Source organism: Ovis aries, chromosome 6 (genome assembly GCF_016772045.2).
Source record: "Ovis aries strain OAR_USU_Benz2616 breed Rambouillet chromosome 6, ARS-UI_Ramb_v3.0, whole genome shotgun sequence".
In the NCBI taxonomy this organism is placed as follows: Eukaryota; Metazoa; Chordata; class Mammalia; order Artiodactyla; family Bovidae; genus Ovis; species Ovis aries.
This window is the reverse complement of record NC_056059.1, coordinates 30,939,364-30,960,607: the sequence shown is the minus strand read 5'-3', so window position 1 is coordinate 30,960,607 and position 21,244 is coordinate 30,939,364. Positions and strand designations below refer to the sequence as shown.

The 21,244-nt window shown below is 38.9% G+C and overlaps 1 protein-coding gene across 1 annotated transcript in view; it reads right to left on the bottom strand.

Moving 5' to 3' along the window:
• HPGDS (hematopoietic prostaglandin D synthase) overlaps positions 1–19,663 on the bottom strand; it is a 29,055-nt gene extending 9,392 nt beyond the window's left edge. The window contains exons 1-4 of the mRNA XM_004009700.6: positions 19,626–19,663; positions 9,992–10,133; positions 5,076–5,168; positions 3,575–3,684 (exon numbers count right to left, since the gene is read on the bottom strand). Of these exons, the coding sequence (XP_004009749.1) occupies positions 3,575–3,684; positions 5,076–5,168; positions 9,992–10,124 (336 nt within the window). The 5' untranslated portion in view covers positions 10,125–10,133; positions 19,626–19,663. The remainder of the gene's footprint in view (positions 1–3,574; positions 3,685–5,075; positions 5,169–9,991; positions 10,134–19,625) is intronic.
• Positions 19,664–21,244: the final 1,581 nt, after the last annotated feature.

The following is a 21,244-nucleotide window of genomic DNA, read 5'->3' as shown; positions in this document are numbered from 1 at the left end:
TATGCAGTGCCAGATGAAAATCTTATCTCTTCACTCTTGACTTCTCCTTTAGCCTAGGTTCTCTTATTGTCTGGTGAGAATCATCTCAGTCTAATGAAATGTAGATTGCTAAACAGCATAACCATTTGTGTTTTGAGTCATTTTAAATATTCCCCAGAATAACCTAAAGAAGATAAAGTGTTTTTATGTGCTGTGCTTAGTCATGCAGTCGAATCCAACTCTTTGTGACCCCATGGACTAGAGCCCACCAGGCACCTCTGTCCATGGGGATCCTCCAGGCAAGAATACCTGGGGTGGGTTGCCATGCCCTCCTTCAGGGGATCTTCACCACCCAGGGATCAAACCCAGGTCTCCCACATTGCAGGCAGCTTCTTTACCATCTGAGCCACCAGGGAAGCCCCAAAATGTTATTATACATCCTTTTTAAAATATATTTTCTGATAAACCCTCGATAGCCATTCTTATACTTCATGGATTCAGAAATTTCCTACCTCCTTCTCCGGAGTTACAAGGCAGTAGATTTGTGCACACTGAAAATTTATTGCAATAGTTTTCTATCAAACAACCTTTACAGGATTTAAGGAGGTTTGTCTATTTCTCCAAAGAACCATTTTAAAATCCACACTTAACCAAAATCATTTAGTATTGGAAATGGGCCACTGATGTTCCTTCAGTCCTGCTTACCCATCGTCCCCCACCCACAAACCCCTGCCTTGTTCTTCAGATGAGAAAACTGAAACAAATGCATTGTATAAGCACAGAAATTCTAGTTGATATATTCAAGGATTTTCAATGTGACCAATGCTCAGAGACAAATTTTGCCTGTAAGTTTAACTTTCTTAAATTTTAAATTAGAAATGGAATTTTTTATCACTGATACATTGATAATTAAATAAATTTGATAGATTTTGTTTTAAGCACATATAGTAAGAGGACTATTTTCACTATCTTGACTGTTTTTCATCTTTGAAAATTTTACCTGACCACAAGGTGGCAGCAATGCAACCACTACAGAGGGACTAAGTGACAAGATGCGAAAGAACTGTGTTGTTTTTCATTGTATTCTGGTCAGGTCCTACTTTCTAATCAGATAATCTGATAGCCTGGCTATTTGCAATAATTCTGTAACACATTGTCCCTTCATATGATTTATTCATAAACTTGGATTATGTCCTGTGAATGTTGGGTTTTATTTTGTTTTGTCGTAGGTAGTATGTAAAAGCATTGTTATTCTAACACAAAGGTAAAGTTACTCTCATCATAAATGTTCAAAGACATTTTCCTTTGGGAGATTGCTTCTGTTATGGAGCCTCAATCACAGAAAGGTACAAAGTAGAGAAATAGAGAAAAGCAAGCCAACATGGGACAAAAACCTTTAAATACTTTTTTTTCCTGAAATGAGGATTATATATCTGCTTGTTTCTACATTTATAAGGATATGTGAAATGTAGATGTCATGTCTGACAAATAAAAGGAAAAATGATGAGCACTGAAGTGTATAATACTACTATTAATAACTAATATTTAGTAAACACTTTCCTCCTAGCCATGGATACTTATTCTACTATTTAATCCTCCCAACATACTTCAAGTGGGCTTCGCTGGTGTCTCAAAGGGTAAAGCGTTTGCCTGCAATGTGGGAGACCCGGGTTCAGTCTCTGGGTTAGGAAGATCCCCTGGAGAAGCAAATGGCAACCCACTCCAGTATTCTTGCCTGGAGAATCCCATGGATGGAGGAGCCTGGTGAGCTGCAGTTCACAGGGTTGCAAAGAGTCGGACATGACTGAGTGACTAATACTTTAAAGTAGATTGTATGCTATCCCTACTTTATAGACATTGACTATGAAAATTTATAGGGAGTTAAGTGACAGCTGGTGAAAAGAGAATCAGGGTTCAAGCCTGGCAGTCTGACTCCAGAGCCCAAATGTGTTTCTATCATCAAAGCTGAGCCTTTATTTAAGACTTTGCTCTGGTTAATCAAGTATGTGTGTACATATATACATGTGTGGGTGTCTCCCCCACACGCCTTATATTTATATCAAGGAACCAGCAAATGTGAATACTTTTATGTTCCAAATATCTCTGTTTAAATCAGAGGGTCCTAATCAAACAAATGGTATTTAGAATAAATGATGGTGGTGGTGGTTTAGTTGCCAAGTCGTGTCCGACTCTTGTGACCCCATGGATTGTAGCCCACCAGGCTCCTCTGTCCATGGGATTGTCCAGGCCAGAATACTCGAGTGGGTTGCCATTTCCTTCTGCGAGTAAATATGCTTAAGTAAACTGATAAGACTGCCATTTGTTCTGTGCTGTAGCTTTTCTTTGGTGGCTCAGTTGGTAAAGAATCTGCCTGCATTGCAGGAGACATGGGTTTCCCTGGAGAAGGGAACAGCTACCCACTCCAGTATCCTTGCCTTGGAGAATTCCATGGACAAAGGAGACTGGCGGGCTACAGTCCATGGGGTCACAAATGGTCACAGCTGAGCGACTAACCCTTTTACTTCACTTAAGCTATAACATATACATAATAAATACTCCTGCACAGCTGATTTGAATGACTGCTGGCCCTGTGACATTACACTCAGTGGTTAAGAATGTGGAGTCTGAGCCACAGTGTCTGGGATTTGAATTCTACATGTACCACTTAACAGCTAAATAACCTTAGGTAAGTTATTTACACTTCTACTTGAACCTCCATTTCTTCATCTGAAAAATGAGGATAACAATTTCCAATATTTAAAATGAAGAAGCCCTGATGATAAAAGATATGAATACTGGGGATGTGCCTCAAGTAAACAAAGGAATAAATAAAAACAGAGGAAAGCATCCAGGAAACAGGACTCCAGCTCAAGAGAAAGATATCCCTGGGATGGCAGTGAAGGGAAGTCCAATGGTAAAAGCTGTGCAAAAACCTAGACAGCTCTACAAAGGAGAATGGCAATCTCTGGCTGGATATCTCCAAGGAAATAATGGAAACAACAGATTATCTGATATCATTGACTTTGTGGAATACATTATTGGCAGGCTATTGGGTAGTGTGGGAAGGTTCAGCAATAAAAGTGAAAAAGAAGCAAATGAAAAAAGGCAATTACTCCTTTGAGGAAAGTGAGAAAGGAAATATAATCAAAGTATACCACAGTGCACAGTTCTGCACACTAATTTCATAGGCATTCTAATGTAATGACTTGATTTCACCACAAAATTTTAATATTGGGAGTTTGGGAGAAGGGAATCAGAAAGACTGTATAGGAGATAGATGGTCATTAGTCTCATAAGTCTAACAAAACTATCCAAAATTTGTGAATCAGAGAAAGCCATATTTACATATCCTATATGGAGATGTCTAAATCCTAAAGAAAGAGCTAAAAGTGTTAAAATGAGGGCTGCACCTGAGGAAGGGTTAATACAAAGAGGTAGGGCGGGAATCACTGTAGTACTTTGTTTTAAACTTTTTACTATAACTTGATATTTTAAAACTAGAGGTATGTTTTATTTTGATAAGAAGGAACTTTTAAAAGCACCTAAAATAACATTTGGCAGATGGATATGATTAATAGCAAACTGATCACATTACTTTTATATCTTGTCTTTTCTCTGCCCAAGGAAAACGAGACATGAAATCATCCAGTGTGTCCACAATTGCATCCACTTGACATTGTTCAAGTTCTGTTTTTCCAGCCAAATCTATGGAATAGAGAGAGGACATTTTATGCCCAAGAATATACTCAATTTAATTTACCACTGTAAAGCTTTTTTGTAAAAGGCAGCATATTCATATGGTTCAAAAATTCTGAACAGTATACAGTAAAACAGTATCCAGTGAAATGTAACTTCCACCTCTGCTCCCATTCACTTCATTTTGTTCCCTACCTACCTATCATATTGGTAACCATTTTCATTCATTTATCTTATATTTTTCTGTTGTTTCTTAATGAAAATAAGAATACGTATCCCACTCAACATGCACCTCTCCCCATATATCCTAGTTTTTCCTACAAGTTCTTTAAGTGCATCCTTGCCCTTTTTTCAGGCACATAGGATTCCTTTACGTGGAAGTGCCACTATTTACTTAACTAGCCTCAACTGATTAGGTTTCCAGTCTTTTGCTAGTACAAGCAATACTGCAATAAACAACCTATACATATATTATCATTTATCTTGTAGAAAGAATTACTGCTACTTGTACAGAGAGTTTTTTGTCAAGAGCATGTGTTTGCTTTCTAGAAACTGCAAGTTTAAAATAATAGAGATAGTTTTTTTTTTTTTTCCTGCCATTTGATCAATATTTTGCTAAGGAATCATTGGTTTTCCTAAATATATTCTCATTGGTGTCAATTTAAAATGCTTCTGTGTAGAAGCATGCTGAATTGGTTGCATTTCTGCAAAGGAAACATTAACAAAATGAAAAGAACCCTCTGAATGGGAGAAAATATTTTCAAATGATATGATCTATAAGGGGTTAAGTACCCAACATATATAAACAGTTCATACAATTCAACATCAAAAAGGCAATGCAATTAAAGAATGGGCAGAAGAACTGAATAGACATTTTTCCAAAGACGAAATGCAGATGACCAACAGGCACATGAGAAGATGCTCAGCGTCACTAAGCATCAGGGAAATGCAAATCAAAACCATGATGAGGTATCATGTCACTCCTGTTAGGATGGCTGTCATCAAAAAGAACATAAATAACAAATGTTGGCAAGAATATGGAGAAAAGGGAACCCTCCTACACTGTTAGTGGAAATAGGTGTGGTCATTATGATATGCACGCTAGCAAAAGTTTGGGTTCAGATACATCTGTCTAATTTTTGAGCTATATTCCAAGAAGGGATTGAGAACAAAGAGGTGTGGGGCAGGAGAGACTGGGCAATATAAGATAAAATTAATTGTCTAGGGAACTCAGGGAAAATTAAACTGATAGAGATGGTATATTTATACTAACTTGGCATTTAATCCCGTTATCCTTGCACTGTATAGTTTAATCTCATTCAGTAATAGAGCTGCTAAATGAATAGTAAATATATGCCATGCATTTTTTCAGTTATCAAGAACCTTAAAGAATATGTTACCTGTGTTTCTGGTCAAGTATCTTGCTATTGCTAGACTCTGGTGAAGGTTAAGTCCGTCAACTTCCAAAATGGGGATTTTGCCAAATGGAAGAGCTTAAAATAAAATAAGCAAATAATCAACTTCCAGAACAAAATCAAGTCATAATACTTTTGTTTTACTGATAATTGTGGAAACAAAGCGTGAGAGTAACATTGCAGAATTCGTGAATATTTATTCTGTAAGGGATATTGTCAGTTACTCAGTCATGCCCTACTCTTTGGGACCCCATGGACTGAGCCCGGTGCCAGTCTCCTCTGTCCATGGAATTCTCTAGGCAAGAATACTAGAGTGGGTTGCATTTCCTTCTCCATGGGATTGTCCCAACCCAGGGATCAAACCCAGGTCTCCTACATTGCAGGCAAATTCTTTACCCTCTGAGCTACCAGGGAGCCTATCTAGTGCAGGGGTCCCCAGCCTCTGGGATCTAATCCTGGCGACCTGAGCTGATGTAATAATAACAGAAGTAAAGTGCACAATAAATGTAATGCACTCGAAGCACCCCAAAACCATCACCACCCCCACCTTGGTCTATAGAAAAATTATCTTTCCGAATCTAGCCCCTGGTGCCAAAATCTAGTCCCTGGTTGGGGGCTGCTGCTCTAGTGGAATCTTTACATTTCACAAGTTAAAAAAAAAACAAAACAAAAAACTTGTTAGAAAAAGAAGCTGGCTCACAGATACAGAGGACAAACAAGTGGTTACCAGTGGAGAAAGGAAAGGGGACAGGCAATATAGGGGTGGAGAAGTAAGAAGGACAAAGTATCATGTATAAGATGAGCTGCAAGGATATATTGTACAACGTGAGGAATATAGCCAATATTTTATAACAACCATAAGTGGACTATAACATTTAAAAATTGTGAATCACTATATTGTACATCTGCAACTTATATTGTATGGAAACTGTACTTCAAATTTTTTTTTAGAAGGGGGGAAATGAGTTGTTAGAAGAACTGCTACAGAATTAGTGACAGAACTGGGTCTAAAATCCAGGTTTACATCAATGCTTAGATATACTATCTCACATACTTACTGCGTAACTTTTTTTAAAAACTTCTCTTTTAAAGTCTCATTAACTTTTCAGTCTTCTGAGATTATATAAATTATTCTTTAAAACCATAGTCTGAGGAATATGGAGTTTTGATAATTGAGTTATGGTAAGGAATTTAGCCAAACGCTGATTCTGATGAGGGACTTTGACGTCTATAGTAAGGCAACAAGCATATTTGTACAAATATACAACAGACTCAGAGAAGGTATTTTAATATTTCTCTGTAAATCCTACTTTGTTTTCTTATCGAAACCTATTTTTGTCAGAAAGTAATTTTTATTCTTTATTACAGAAACATTCTAAGTTGAAGATAAATACAGATTCTACCACATAATTATAACCATTTTAATATTTTAATTGCTTTCCCATATACATGTAAATTGGAGTAGGAAATGGCAACCCACTGCAGTATTCTTGCCTGGAAAATTCCTTGGACAGAGGAGACTGGCAGGCTGCAGTTGGTGTGTTGCAGAGTCGGAAATGACTGAGCAGCTAAGCCCACATGCATACATATAAATATAGAATCGTAATGTGTATAATGTTTGTAAACCACTTTCTTTTTAAATTTGATGATACCTTTCCTTTTTTCTTTTTTTTAACTTCTGTTTTTCCCTGCTTGTCTGCACCGTGCAGCCTGTGGGAATCTTAGTTCACCAACCAGGGATCACACCTGTATCCCCTGCCACGGAAGCGCCAAGTCTTAACCACTGGACTGCCAGGGAGGTCCCTGATAATACCTTTTTAAACCTTTCTAAATCAATAAAACACCATCTTTTGAACAGCATGCACTCTGCCATATGAATTAATCATGATTTTCCCTACCTGTGCCTTGCTTGCTCAGTTGCTTCAGTCATGTCTGATTCTACAACCCTAAGGACTGTAGCCTGCCAGGTTCCTCTGTCCATTGCAAGAATACTGGCAGTGGGATGCCATTTCCTCCTGCAGGGGATCTTCTCGACCCAGGGATTGAACCATCATCTCCTGTATTGCAGCTGGATTGTTTACCACTGAGCCACCTTAGGTTTGGACATAAAATTATTTTGGAACGAGGGAAAAGAATAAAGTGCCACTTATAATCCCATGACCCTAATTCAACTGCTAGCATCAGCCTTCAAGTGTCTTTCATATGCACTGAATAGTGCAAGATGAACTATAGTTCACACCGAGAATAAAAACCTCTTTGAATACTCACCTAATTAAGCATGCCTCTTACTGTTCTAGGTGTTTGAGAGACTCGGTGAGCAAAACAAAGTCCCAAATAAAGCTGACACAAGTTGTGATGCCTTAGTGAAGCATACTGTGTGATGAAGAGTAAATAACATGCCTAGCATTTGGGGGGTTGCTTCCCTCGTGCTAGTCATTGTACTAAATATTGAACATGCCCATTAGGTCTTCAGGTACTTACAACAGCTCTATGAAGTAGGTATTAACTACCATCTCATTTTATAAATGAGGAAAAGTTATGTAAAAAGCCCAGATCACACACCTGGTAAAGGTGAGATCCAAACTGAGGTCAGTTGGAACTCTTGCTCAGCTGTTTTTAATTCTAAGAGCCATGTTTTGAGAAAGATATTAAAACTCAGAGCAAACCCAGAGGATAGTATCCAAGTTAGAAAGGAGTCTGAAAATCACAATATATGAAGATTGGCTGAAGAACTTCACGCTGTTCACTGAAGGAGGCAGAACAAACTAAGTGGAACGTAAAAGCCATCTCCAATATGGCACAACTATCAAAGGGAAAGAAAAATCTTACTTATTCTAACCATCTCTAAAATGCAAAACCAGAACCAAAAAAAAATTGTTTTTCCAAGAAGAAATTTTTAAAGGGCAGATTTTTAACTCAAGATCAAGAATAATTATTTTACCGTTGGAACTGTTAACAGTGGAATGTGTTTTCTTATGAGATGGTAAGCATTCAGCTACTGGAAGCCTTTGAGCCAAGCTTGGGATGATTGCCAACAGTTGGAATACAGGGCTGCATCTAACAAGAAGAAATTTAAGAAGACAAATACAAAGTCCTTTATTTGGTTCCAGAAAAAAATAATTTCAGAGTGTTGGAGTTGTAACTTAACAGGAACACCTGTCAAAAAGCTTTAAGAGATTTAGTGATGCTGAACGTAAAGCCTCAGTATGCTATAGCTGCCAAAATAGCTACTGTGATCTTGGTAAAATGTCTTAGAAAAATGTCTCAACTTGTGCCAGGAGTGATGGCCCCAGTCTACTGTGTGCTGTTCTTATGCCTGGAACATTGTTTCCCCATAGGTGCCACACGTAAAATAGCAGAGTCTAGCAGGGGCCTGTTCTACTTGGGTGTTGAGGAAACCTAAGCCAGGGGAAATAAATAAATAAATCTCCTCTTCAGGAAGAGGAGACAACTGTCCCTTGAACCTACATGTGATTGCATATCTCAGTCTATAGGAATCAGTGTCTAAAGTCAAGGCAGGGAAGGTTAGACTTAATTTCACAATGATCAGAGAAACAACGAAGTTCCAAAAAGTCGATATCTAAATAGAGATACACGTGCATGAGTTACCTAGGGACTCAGTTCTGGATTCAGCCAAAGACTGTCTTTATCTTCAGAGCATTTTCATTGACTACACAACAATGGCTTTTTCTCTATGATATTTTAAAGATTTTAAATTTCTTCGAATAATTGGATGTGAGAGAAAAAAAAAATTTGTTCTTCCCTTATTAAAATGGTAATTCCAAGACCAATATGTGAAAGCCATATGGAGATAATTTCAGTTTTGTATAAGGAAGTTTCTTTTAAAAGTTTTCCTCCCCTCTACTTTCTGTTCTTCCTTCCCAGAATTTCATGGAAATGTTGCACCTCCTGAACTAACTGATTCTCAACTGTCCTTATCTTTTTTCTCTTATTTTTCATTTTTTCCCTATTTTGTTTTCTGGAGGATTTACTTATTTTTCATCATTTTCTTTGTCTGTTTGTATCGACATTAGCTGAAGAAAATTTTGTCTCTGAGCACTCCTTTTAGAGTGTATAGAGTATCTTCTCTTTTCTCTGAGGGTGGTATATTTTTTTAAGTTGTTTTCTTTCTACACTATCTTGACATCTTCAGAGATGAAAACGGTTTCCATCCCCTACTTCAGAGATGGACTCGATAGTTCTAAGGTTCTTCCTACCCCCTTTGCCAGTGATTGGTTCAGAAATGGGCACATGGACCAGCCTGAGCCAGTGAGACATGAGAGGTTTGCTGAGGTCTCCTGGGAAAGCTTTTCTTCCTTCTGGGAACACTTAAGGGAGCAGTGTTAAGTTTTCTCCTATAACCTCTCAAAATTGCTGCTCAACACTGCCAGGCTGGAATTTCAGCAAATATATTGCTACCAGCTTCTTGATTCAGCCAACACAGTGAGGGGGAAAACTGAATAAAGCCATCCTTGGAAACCTGGCCTTCTGGATTTTCAGTTATATGATACAATTTATGTCCTTGTTATTTAAGCCATTTGGTTTTCTGTTAAAGCAGCTTATCTGATCCATTGTCCAAATGCTATTGATAGCTGAGCAAGCCCAGTCAATTCCAGTGGTCAAAAATTTAACTTCTGTATTCCTCCATTTCAGCTCTTCTGATAGAGCTTTATGTTCAGTTATTTTGATATGCTCCCTCTGTCAAGTGTGTTTTTTTACCGCAAGTAGGAAATTTCTGGGTCACATAGCATTTATTTAACTTGCCTGAACTGCTATTTCTTAATGTAAAGCTACATAAGCTCTAAAAACCTTTATATTTTCTTTTCCCCCGAGAAGAGACAAAAGGTTCTAGAAACATTTCCTCTTCATACATTTCCATCAACAATGTTTATGCTACTTACTTGACTTGATTTCAGGCCAATCAGCTTGGTCTATTCTGTGGTCTTCATATTTTATGTCCAAATAGGCAAATATATAACGAATAATTTCTGCTCTCCCCCTCATATTAAAATAAATGAGTTTGTAGTTTGGCATGGTGTGATTCTGGAAAGAGTGAAATAGAGGAATTATTTTAACAGCTCTAGAGATGTTTCAACATTTTTCTTGAAGGACTTTTTGAAAAATTTATGGCATTGTCTGAGATAACCGGAGACATTAGAGGATATTTCAAAACCAGAATTATAAATCATTATCTTAATAACATATGGGGAAGATTTGATAGAAATAAGATCCTGACTCTTTAAGAACTAGCTGGAACATTTCAGTGAAATAACCAAATTCAGGTTTTATTTATAAAAAGATATCAGAGAGTACCTATACATCCAACTTTGGAGAATGGAGTTAAAAACTTTGCATTTTAGGATTTTTTTTTCTTCTGCCTTTAGACACTTGTAATGAATGGTGTTTGACATCTGCTTTGTTGTTTGCTTTGGTGACACAGCTGAGTTTGTGGGGACAGCTGGGTAAGGATTGCAAGGGCAGGGTACGCACAAGAGGCATGTAAACCAGCATGTCAATTTGTCATGCTGTGATTCCACCCCACCCCCCACCCCCGCCCGTTGCTTTTTCCTGAAGTGAGGGAAGACTAGGGGAAATACTGCTCTCTTCTCTTACTGCATCCATGCTGCTGAGTTCTATTGTGTTGCTTCGACATACAAACAGACCCCATATTGGGGACTTCTGTTGGGATGGGATGATGGTGAGCATATTTCTTTATTCCCTCTGCAGGGGAGCTAAGAAGAAAGACACAAATATTTCTTATATTTCAGGAAGTTTGCTAAAACAGGCTATATTGGTTAAATGGAGGTCGTCGTAATTTTGTGAGTTCTTTGTGATTTGTACAATTTCATTTCTATTAGCTATAAACATTTAGTAATTTTAACCACTAATAGTAGAATGTACTGCAATCTTATAATGATTAGGCAACTGAAGCACATTTTCATTTGAAGTTCCATTCTTCCACTTATTTTCTGTGTGCCTTTGGGTGAGTTAACATAGTAGTATCTCCAAATTTCAAAGTCCACTTTTTATAAATAGAGATACTAATATAGATTTGGAGATTTAATACAGTAACACATGTAAAGCGTTTAGCACAAAGCTAGACACTGAAGTTTTAGCTGTTAATAGCTTTGAATTCATTCTACTCAAGAATAAACACCATGATTACAGCACACAAAAATTTAATTAAATAAAAATAATAAATAGCATTTATTTATTTAAAGTACTGAGCTTCAAGAGTTTATTCTCTACTAAGGAAGTCTTTCAGAGATATGAATGGAATATTAGATAAAAAGTTGGCTGAATTTGGAATGCAAAGTTCCATCTGAAATCACTTCACACAAAAGATAAAACATAAATCATAAAAATCTAGATTATCTAGCTCATGTCTTGAGTACATGTGATCTCAAGTGTCTATCTGTGGGGATGCTGATGGGGAACAACTGATTGTTTATCTAGACGCCCTCTGGATCCAGGAAACAGTGATGGCAATTCCTAGCATATCTGTTTCTCTAGGCCCAGGTTTTTTCATACCTTGGTGCTGTGGAGGTGGCACTCCTTGTAAGAGACAGAGTCACCCTAACAGTCCGTGTCCTGTCCACCTCCATTAGCTAGTCGAGTCCCCACCCAGGTGAAATGTGGCACATACCACACATCAGCATGTGAGGGAATGTTCCCTAAAGAATTCACGAGAGTAAACTAATGAAAATTCCAAGGTTTACAGCCCCAGATTCCTTTGGGATGAAATATGCATATAGGATATCCACATTTGGGGCACTAAATGAAGTGCCCATCAGAACAGTGAGGTTGTTTTCCAAGTTTCTTGGAAATATTGAGCTCAGAAATAGTGGAAAATATATGAGAACCAAAAAAAATAGTGGATAAAAATGTGAAGTAATACATATCCTTCTGAAAAAAATTTTAGATAATTAAAGGGTCCACTTTTTGGAGGGTACAAAATGTAATTGTTAGGATTCCTTCGTCTATTTGTTTAAAATCTCAAAAAAAAAACAAAAATAGCTTTTAGAGTGGAAGTGTTGTTCTTAATTGGAGGTTTTATTTGAAAAGCATTTCTTGTTGGGGTCCTTTAATTGGACCAGAAGCTGGTGATCCAGTGTCAACGATAAGAAAGTGAAAGAAGGAAAGAGGCTAATATTCCCTGGGTTACGCAGCCAGCTTCTGCCGTCCAGGGAATCAGCCAGAAATAGAGAGAAGGACACGGGGACCCAAGTCTCTGGTGGAACAAGGGTGCTTTATTGAATTCTGTGTGAGTATATATACTGTATTACAAGGTAGCTTCTTCAGATAAAGATCAAAAGACCAGGTTTTACAAGTTACCAAGGAAATAAGGAGCAATAGAGGCCATAAGGCCAAAAGGCAATCCATATCAAAAGAGGGTCATAAATAATCCCTTTCTCCATATGCAAAGGCTAATTTAGGAAATCCTATGCAAGCATCCAGTTTCTATGATCTTAGTCCTGGGAGTGGCTTGCCACTTCTCTCCTCCTGACAGGAACTGATAAGGAACAGAGGGCTCAAGAGATACAGGAAACAGCACACAGGAATCCTAAACATTAAACATTCTCTGACAATTTCCTGCTATTTAATTGATTTTTATGCTATTGGCCAGTGCTCCTGAGGAAATTATGAACTTCTTATAAACGTTATCTGTGAATATAGACTCATATTTGTCCATAGGATCAACATTTTAAATTAAATATAATCTTTACTCATTTGGTCAAATACCACATAATTCTACATGAAAATGAGGAGGTTGTTAATTCTGCAAAATCAAACTATTTTACATTGTATTTAATTCAAGTAAAGAAGACATTTAAAAATTCCTAGCATGAATTGGTAGCTGTCTATATTTCTCTGCAAATATATCTTTACATCTAAAATTTGGCACAGGCCCATGGACATCTGACAAATGCTTATCTTGCTTTCAAGAACATGCTTTCAACAGTCATAACTCATTAATGAAGCTTTACTTTAACATCACATTTCTGTAGTTACTTGCATAGTTATATTTTCTACAAAGCAAAAGTCTGGTTTCTTAATTTTTATAGTTATAAAACTCCAAACTTGAAGACTTTTATTTTTTAAGATATATGTGCACATTTTACAACAGAAAACCAGTAAGTACTAAAGATAAAAACTGTTGGAAGCATACACTGACTCTAAAAATCCTTTCTATATCTTATAAGCTTTTGCAGAAAAACTATCAAAAGGAATTCCAAGTAAATGTTTTCATGGCCAATGAAAACATAAGGAAATTTACACTAAAATCTAAAATAGAATAACATATTTTTTCCCTGATAGCATTTAGCAGTATATCTGTAACAATATACTGTTGATATCGAGAAGAGATACCCCGTGTCCAAGGCCAGGGCGGCGGCCGGGAGGCGCTACCCCACGCCCGAGGTCAGGGGCGGGGGCCGAGAGGAGCAACCCCACGTCCAAGGAGTGGTGGCTGTGCGGGCATGAGCGGGCCTAAAGGAGCTACTCCACGTTCAAGGTCAGGAGGGGTGGCAATGAGGAGATACCCATCGCCCAAGGTAAGGAGCAGTGGCTGTGCTTTGCTGGAGCAGCCGTGAAGAGATAACCCACGTCTAAGGTACGAGAAACCCAAGTGAGACAGTAGGTGTTGAAAGAGGGCATCAGACGGCAGACACACTGAAACCATACTCAGAGAAAACTAGTCAAATTAATCACACTAGGACCACAGCCTTGTCTAACTCAATGAAGCTAAGCCATGCCTGTGGGGCCACCCAAGACGGGCGGGTCATGGTGGAGAGGTCTGATAGAATGTGGTCCACTGGAGAAGGGAATGGCAAACCACTTCAGTATTCTTGCCTTGAGAACCCCATGAACAGTAAGAAAAGGCATACTGAAAGAGGAACTCCCCAGGTCAGTAAGTGCCCAATATGCTACTGGAGATCAGTGGAGAAATAACTCCAGAAAGAATGAAGGGATGGAGCCAAAGCAAAAACAATACCCAGTTGTGGATGTGACTGGTGATAGAAGCAAGATCCGATGCTGTAAAGAGCAATATTACATAGGAACCTGGAATGTCAGGTCCATGAATCAAGGCAAATCGGAAGTGGTCAAACGAGATGGCAAGAGTGAAAGTTGACATTCGAGGATTCAGTGAACTAAAATAGATTGGAATGGGTGAATTTAACTCAGATGACCATTATATCTACTACTGTGGGCAAGAATCCCTTAGAAGAAATGGAGTAGCCATCATGGTCAACAAAAGAGTCCTAAATGCAGTACTTGGATGCAATCTAAAAACTGACAGAATGATCTCTGTTCGTTTCCAAGGCAAACCATTCAATATCAGTAATCCAAGTCTATGCCCCAACCAGTAACACTGAAGAAGCTGAAGTTGAACAGTTCTATGAAGACCTACAAGACCTTTTAGAACTAACACCCAAAAAAGATGTCCTTTTCATTATAGGGGAATGGAATGCAAAAGCAGGAAGTCAAGAACACCTGGAGTAACACGCAAATTTGACCTTGGAATGCGGAATGAAGCAGGGCAAAGACTAACAGAGTTTTGCCAAGAAAATGCACTGGTCATAGCAAACACCCTCTTCCAACAACACAAGAGAAGACTCTACACATGGACATCACCAGATGGTCAACACCAAAATCAGATTGATTATATTCTTTGGAGCCAAAGATGGAGAAGCTCTATACGGTCAGCAAAAACAAGACCAGGAGCTGACTGTGGCTCAGATCATGAGCTCCTTATTACCAAAATCAGACTGAAATTGAAGAAAGTAGGGAAAACTGCTAGACCATTCAGATATGACCTAAATCAAATCCCTTATGATTATACTGTGAAAGTGAGAAATAGATTTAAGGGCCTAGATCTGATACATAGAGTGCCTGATGAACTATGGGATGAGGTTCGTGACATTGTACAGGAGACAGGGATCAAGACCATTCCCAAGGAAAAGAAATGCAAAAAAGCAAAATGGCTGTCTGGAGAGGCCTGACAAATAGCTGTGAAAAGAAGAGAGGCGAAAAGCAAAGGAGAAAAGGAAAGATATAAGCATCTGAATGCAGAGTTCCAGAGAATAGCAAGAAGAGATAAGAAAGCCTTCCTCAGTGATCAATGCAAAGAAATAGTGGAAAAGAACAGAATGGGAAAGACTAGAGATCCCTTCAAGAAAATTAGAGGTACCAAGGGAATATTTCATGCAAAGATGGGCTCGATAAAGGACAGAAATGGTATGGACCTAACAGAAGCAGAAGATATTAAGAAGAGGTGGCAAGAATACACAGAAGAACTGTACAAAAAAGATCTTCACGACCAAGATAATCACGATGGTATGATTACTCACCTAGAGCCAGATATCCTGGAATGTGAAGTCAAGTGGGCCTTAGAAAGCATCACTACGAACAAAGCTAGTGGAGGTGATGGAATTCCAGTGGAGCTGTTTCAAATCCTGAAAGATGATGCTGTGAAAGTGCTACACTCAATATGCCAGCAAATTTGGAAAACTCACCAGTGGCCACAGGACTGGAAAAGGTCAGTTTTCATTCCAATCCCAAAGAAAGGCAATGCCAAAGAATGCTCAAACTACTGCATAATTGCACTCATCTCACATGCTAGTAAAGTAATGCTCAGAATTCTCTAAGCCAGGCTTCAGCAATACAAGAACCATGAACTTCCAGATGTTCAAGCTGGTTTTAGAAAAGAGAGGAACCAGAGATCAAATTGCCAACATCTGCTGGATCATCGAAAAAGCAAGAAAGTTCCAGAAAAACATCTATTTGTGCTTTGTTGACTATGCCAAAGCCTTTGACTTTGTGGATCACAAGAAACTGTGGAAGATTCTGAAAGAGATGGGAATACCAGACCACCTGACCTGCCTCTTGAGAAATCTGTATGCAGGTCAGGAAGCAACAGTTAGAACTGGACATGGAACAACAGACTGGTTCCAAATAGGAAAAGGAGTAGGTCAAGGCTGTATATTGTCACCCTGCTTATTTAACTTCTATGCAGAGTACATCATGAGAAACGCTGGACTGGAAGAAGCACAAGCTGGAATCAATATTGCAGGGAGAAATATCAATAACCTCAGAAATGCAGATGACACCACCCTTATGGCAGAAAGTGAAGAGGAGCTCAAAAGCCTCTTGATGAACGTGAAAGAGGAGAGTGAAAAAGTTGGCTTAAAGCTCAACATTCAGAAAACGAAGATCATGGCATCCAGTCCCATCACTTCATGGGAAATAGATGGGGAAACAGTGGAACCAGTGTCAAACTTTATTTTTTTGGGCTCCAAAATCACTGCAGATGGTGATTGCAGCCATGAAATTTAAAGACGCTTACTCCTTGGAAGAAAAGTTATGACCAACCTAGATAGCATATTGAGAAGCAGAGACATTATTTTGCCAACAAAGGTCCATCTAGTCAAGGCTATGGTTTTTCCAGTGGTCATGTATGGATGTGAGAGTTGGACTGTGAAGAAAGCTGAGTGCTGAAGAATTGATGCTTTTGAACTGTGGTGTTGGAGAAGACTCTTGAGAGTCCCTTGGACTGCAAGGAGATCCAACCAGTCCATTCTGAAGGAGATCAGCCCTGGGTGTTCTTTGGAAGGAATGATGCTAAAGCTGAAACTCCAATACTTTGGACACCTGATGTGAAGAGTTGACTCATTGGGAAAGACTCTGATGCTGGCAGGGATTGGGGGCAGGAGGAGAAGGGCACGACCGAGGATGAGATGGCTGGATGGCATCACTGACTCGATGGTCATAAGTCTGAGTGAACTCCGGGTGTTGGTGATGGACACGGAGGCCTGGCATGCTGTGATTATGGGGTCACAAAGAGTCGGACATGACTGAGCGACTGAACTGAACTGTAACAATAATCTCACTTTGCTAAAGCCTTTCTTTCATAAGGATAATGAACTAAAAGGATGAACTTAAAACACATCCCTTCCCCCTACCCCCAACAAGGGATGCAGTGAGGATCAAGCTCAGGGTAGAGAAGGTGATGGAAGGGAGTGAATGGTTGTTTAGTGAGCCAACCACTTACTATCTGAATGCCCTTTGGCAAGTTAGTGTTTCTGGCTTTACTTTCCTTACCTGTAAGATGGTGATGAAAATACTGTCTGTAAAGTACCAACGAGATCAAACCAGTTAATCTTCAATCACCCCTGAATACTCATTGGAATTATTGATGCTGAAGTTGAACTCCAACACTTGGTTTGGCCACCTGCTGTGAACAGCTAACTTATTGAGAAAGACCCTGATGCTGGGAAAGATTGAGGGCAGGAGAAGAAGAGGGTGACAGAGAATGAGATGGCTGGATGGTGTCACTGATTCCATGGACAAGAACTTGGGCAAACTCTGGGAGATGGTGAGGGACAGGGAAGCCAGGTGTGCCTGGTGTGCTACATGGGACTGCAAAGAGTTGGGCGTGACTTGGTTACTGAACAATAAAAGTACCACCAATACAGTGCTCAGTGCATGGTATTTACTGAAAAATAAAAAGAAAAAGGAGGAGGGTGAGAATAGTTAAGAGAGAGGGATGGTTCCCCCTAGCAGTGGGGAAGAGTCCGGCTTTGTGTGATTCAACTGGCCTCAAATCCTCGAGATCGTGTTCTTTGGTAAAACCTATTCTGCTACAGGGACATAAAAAGTGAAAGTCATATAAAAAGAAGATACAAAGTTAGAATCAAGAGTGAGAGAAACTTTGCCTAGACCAAATGAACAGAAATGAAATGCAGTGAGCAGGATCTGGAATTCTGCTGGCAGCATTGGGCAGCCTAGACCTTAGCTTTTTTCAGGAAGAAAAAGTGAATGATTAGTCATTCAGTCGTGTCTAACTCTTTGTGACCCCATGGACTGTAGCCAGCCAGACTCCTCTATCCATGGAATTCTCCAGGCAAGAATACTGAAGTGGATTGCCATGCCCTCCTCCAGGGGATCTTCCCCTCAAGGGATCGAACCCAGATCTCCTGCATTGCAGGCAGATTCTTTACCATTTACCACTGGGAAAGCCCCCAGGATATTTTTCAGAATAAAAGGGAATAAAATCCTCTACACAGGATGGGAGGTTGGAGGAACCTGCTTGAAACATAGGTAAGGAGTGGAAAGGAAGAGACAAAATTGTCCTTCTTTGCAATCAAATGATTACCCATATTCAAAATCCAAGAGACTCTAGAGGTAAACCTGATCCTAAACTTCAAATGGAAATGCAAAGGACTAAAATAGTCCCCTAAAATTTGAGAGAATAGAGGAGAGAACTTGACCTACCAGATAGCAAGACATATAAAAAGCCGTGTAATTACGGTAATGTGATGTTTGTTCAGGACTAGATATAGGGAGATGCATAGAGTCTGGAGACAGAACCCCAGATATACGACAGACAGGATAGTACAGTGGGCTTCATAACAGGAGTAGGCTAAAATGTTTGGGAGACAAAAGAGGAAAGATACACCTAATTAGACCCTGACTTCACATGATACATAGAAATAGCACCCAGGTGTATTATAGACTGGAATATGATTTAATGGGCCTGTGCAAATTCCAGTGTCACGCTGGTCACTTATTTCCTGTTAGCTTCGTCTCTGAGCCCTATCATAGTCATTCTGTGTTAGGGGAAGCTGCATTTATTTCCTGAAATGATTTAGAAACAAGAAGGAAAACGTTTGATCATCCTTAAGGGTCTCCTGTACACCTAGAAACTAACTGCTACTTTTCTCCCACTCCTCGCCAAGTCATGAGAAGTTCCTGATTCGGCAGATAAACAAAAAGCTTACTTCAGCTTCTTTTTTAAAAATAAGATATAAGGATTCTTAAAGAACACAGGGGTGGATGACTAACTAATACCCTGGATAGGTATTAGTTATCCACATAAAAACTCATATGAATGTAGCCATTAAGTGCAAAGAAAATACAGCTTTTGATATTTGCTAAACTTGTTTAGAAATTAAATACTTTACGTAGAAAATAGTAGTGCCTTTGAAAAATTCTATACTGGGTATTTCCTTTCTTTCTCCTAGGTTTATAGCTCTTTTTTACTTTATGTAACACTGATACATTTCAGCCGAATGACAACAAAATACAGAAATGTTTAATCCCAGAAGCAATTTTCATGCAGTCATTGAAAATACAAACTATCTTTATAAACCCATTTAATTTTAACTAAGTCTTTATTCTAATCTGTATATTGCTGTAAGAGTACAGTAAAACAGAGTCTCAAAAATTCTAATGTCTCTGCTAGAAAAATGACAACATTCAAATTCAACTCTCCGGCAAAGGAGGCTAAGATTCAAATATTTTGTTAAGCACTTTAAAGATTTAAACAGATTACTTGAAAATGGGATAGAATTTGGAGAGTAATTTTGATGGATTTTCACTTACAAATAAAGAATTAACAATTTTACAGTCCAATCTAAAAACAGGGTATAAGACAGACACATATAGAATATGACAGTAATTAAAATAAGCCTAAAATGGAGAGTGAAGATTATAGCATTTCTAGTCTCTGTACAGTTCAGTCATATCACTTACTTGGGCTGTGTCTCTGTGGAGTTTCTAGTATCTTCTATGCTCTTGTATGATTGCATTTGGGTTTATATGATGAGTAAGATCAAGCCACAGTGATCAAGATCATCAGTCACAAGCCAATGAGAGAAGTGACTTACTTCCATCTAAGTCTCTTCCTTCATTTGTTAGATGAAATGTGCCCGCCTAAAAGTATAAAGACTTCCAGTTATTCTTGGCATTTTATAGGCTCTCTTGTATAAATAGCCCGAGTTATTTGCATACAGTTAGTAAAGTCAGTGATAGGTGTCTATTGCTACATGTTCATTTATTTTTAAGACTTTTTTTTAAAATAACAAAAGAAAAAGAATCATAGGTCTGAAGAGAAAAAGAAAATTTGAGAGAGAGTAAACCCTCTTTACAGATATATACACAACTTGCTCCTTACCTCACTAGCTCTCCTTGGTGAGTCCTCCACTAGTCCTTGGCTGACCACCTCCTCCCCAGAACCCTCCCCAAACAACCTCATCCTTTGTCTACTCATCACAGTGTCTGACAACACAGTGTATTTAATCTGTATTCATCCTCCCCCAGTGCTATGTAAGCTCCATGAACAGCATGTCATTGTGTTAGTTTACTGTTGTGTCCTCAGTATCCACAGGAGTGCACACCCGTAAGCACTGATGTGTATTTGATGGATGAATGTCCCAGTGTATATTTCCCCACAAGTCATTTTTTAATTTTTTTCAAGTCATTTGTTTAAAGAGGCTCTCTAAATTCTCACTGCTCATAGTATATTTCACTTGCACTGTTATAAGGGCTGAAACTAAATCCCCCTAACCAAGGTCCTTGACTGAGTTTGTAATTAATCTCTTGGTGTAAAACTGTATTCCGCTTCTTGTCCCCTCTGACCTCAATATTGTCCTAACAGAACACTCACCAACCAGAGTCTGATGACTAAGATTGCTGTTGTTGATAATATTTTTAATATACCAAGATGGCTGTTATCACTATCATAGTTCAGTTCAGTTCAGCCACTCAGTCGTGTCTGACTCTTTGCATCGCCATGGACTGCAGCAGGCCAGGCCTCCCTGTCCATCACCAACTCCCAGAGCTTACTCAAACTCATGTCCATTGAGTCGGTGATGCCATCCAGCCATCTCATCCTCTGTCGTCCTTTTCTCCCACCTTCAATCTTTCCCAGCATCAGGGTGTTTTCAAATGAGTCAGTTCTTTGCATCAGGTGGCCAAAGTATTGGAGTTTCAGCTTCAGCACCAGTCCTTCCAATGAATATCCAAGACTGATTTCCTGAATATTAGGATGGACTGACTGGATCTCCTTGCTCTCCAAGGGACTCTCAAGAGTCTTCTCCACAACACAGTTCAAAAGCATCAGTTCTTCAGTGCTCAACTTTCTTTATAGTCCAACTCTCACATCCATACATGACTACTGGAAAAACCATAGCTTTGACTAGACGAAACTTTGTTGGCAAAGTAATGTCTCAGCTTTTTAATATGCTGTCTAGGTTGGTCATAACTTTTCTTCCAAGGAGCAAACATCTTTTAATTTCATGGCTGCAGTCACCATCTGCAGCAATTTTGGAGCCCCCAAAAGTAAAGTCTGTCAATGTTTCCACTGTTTCCCC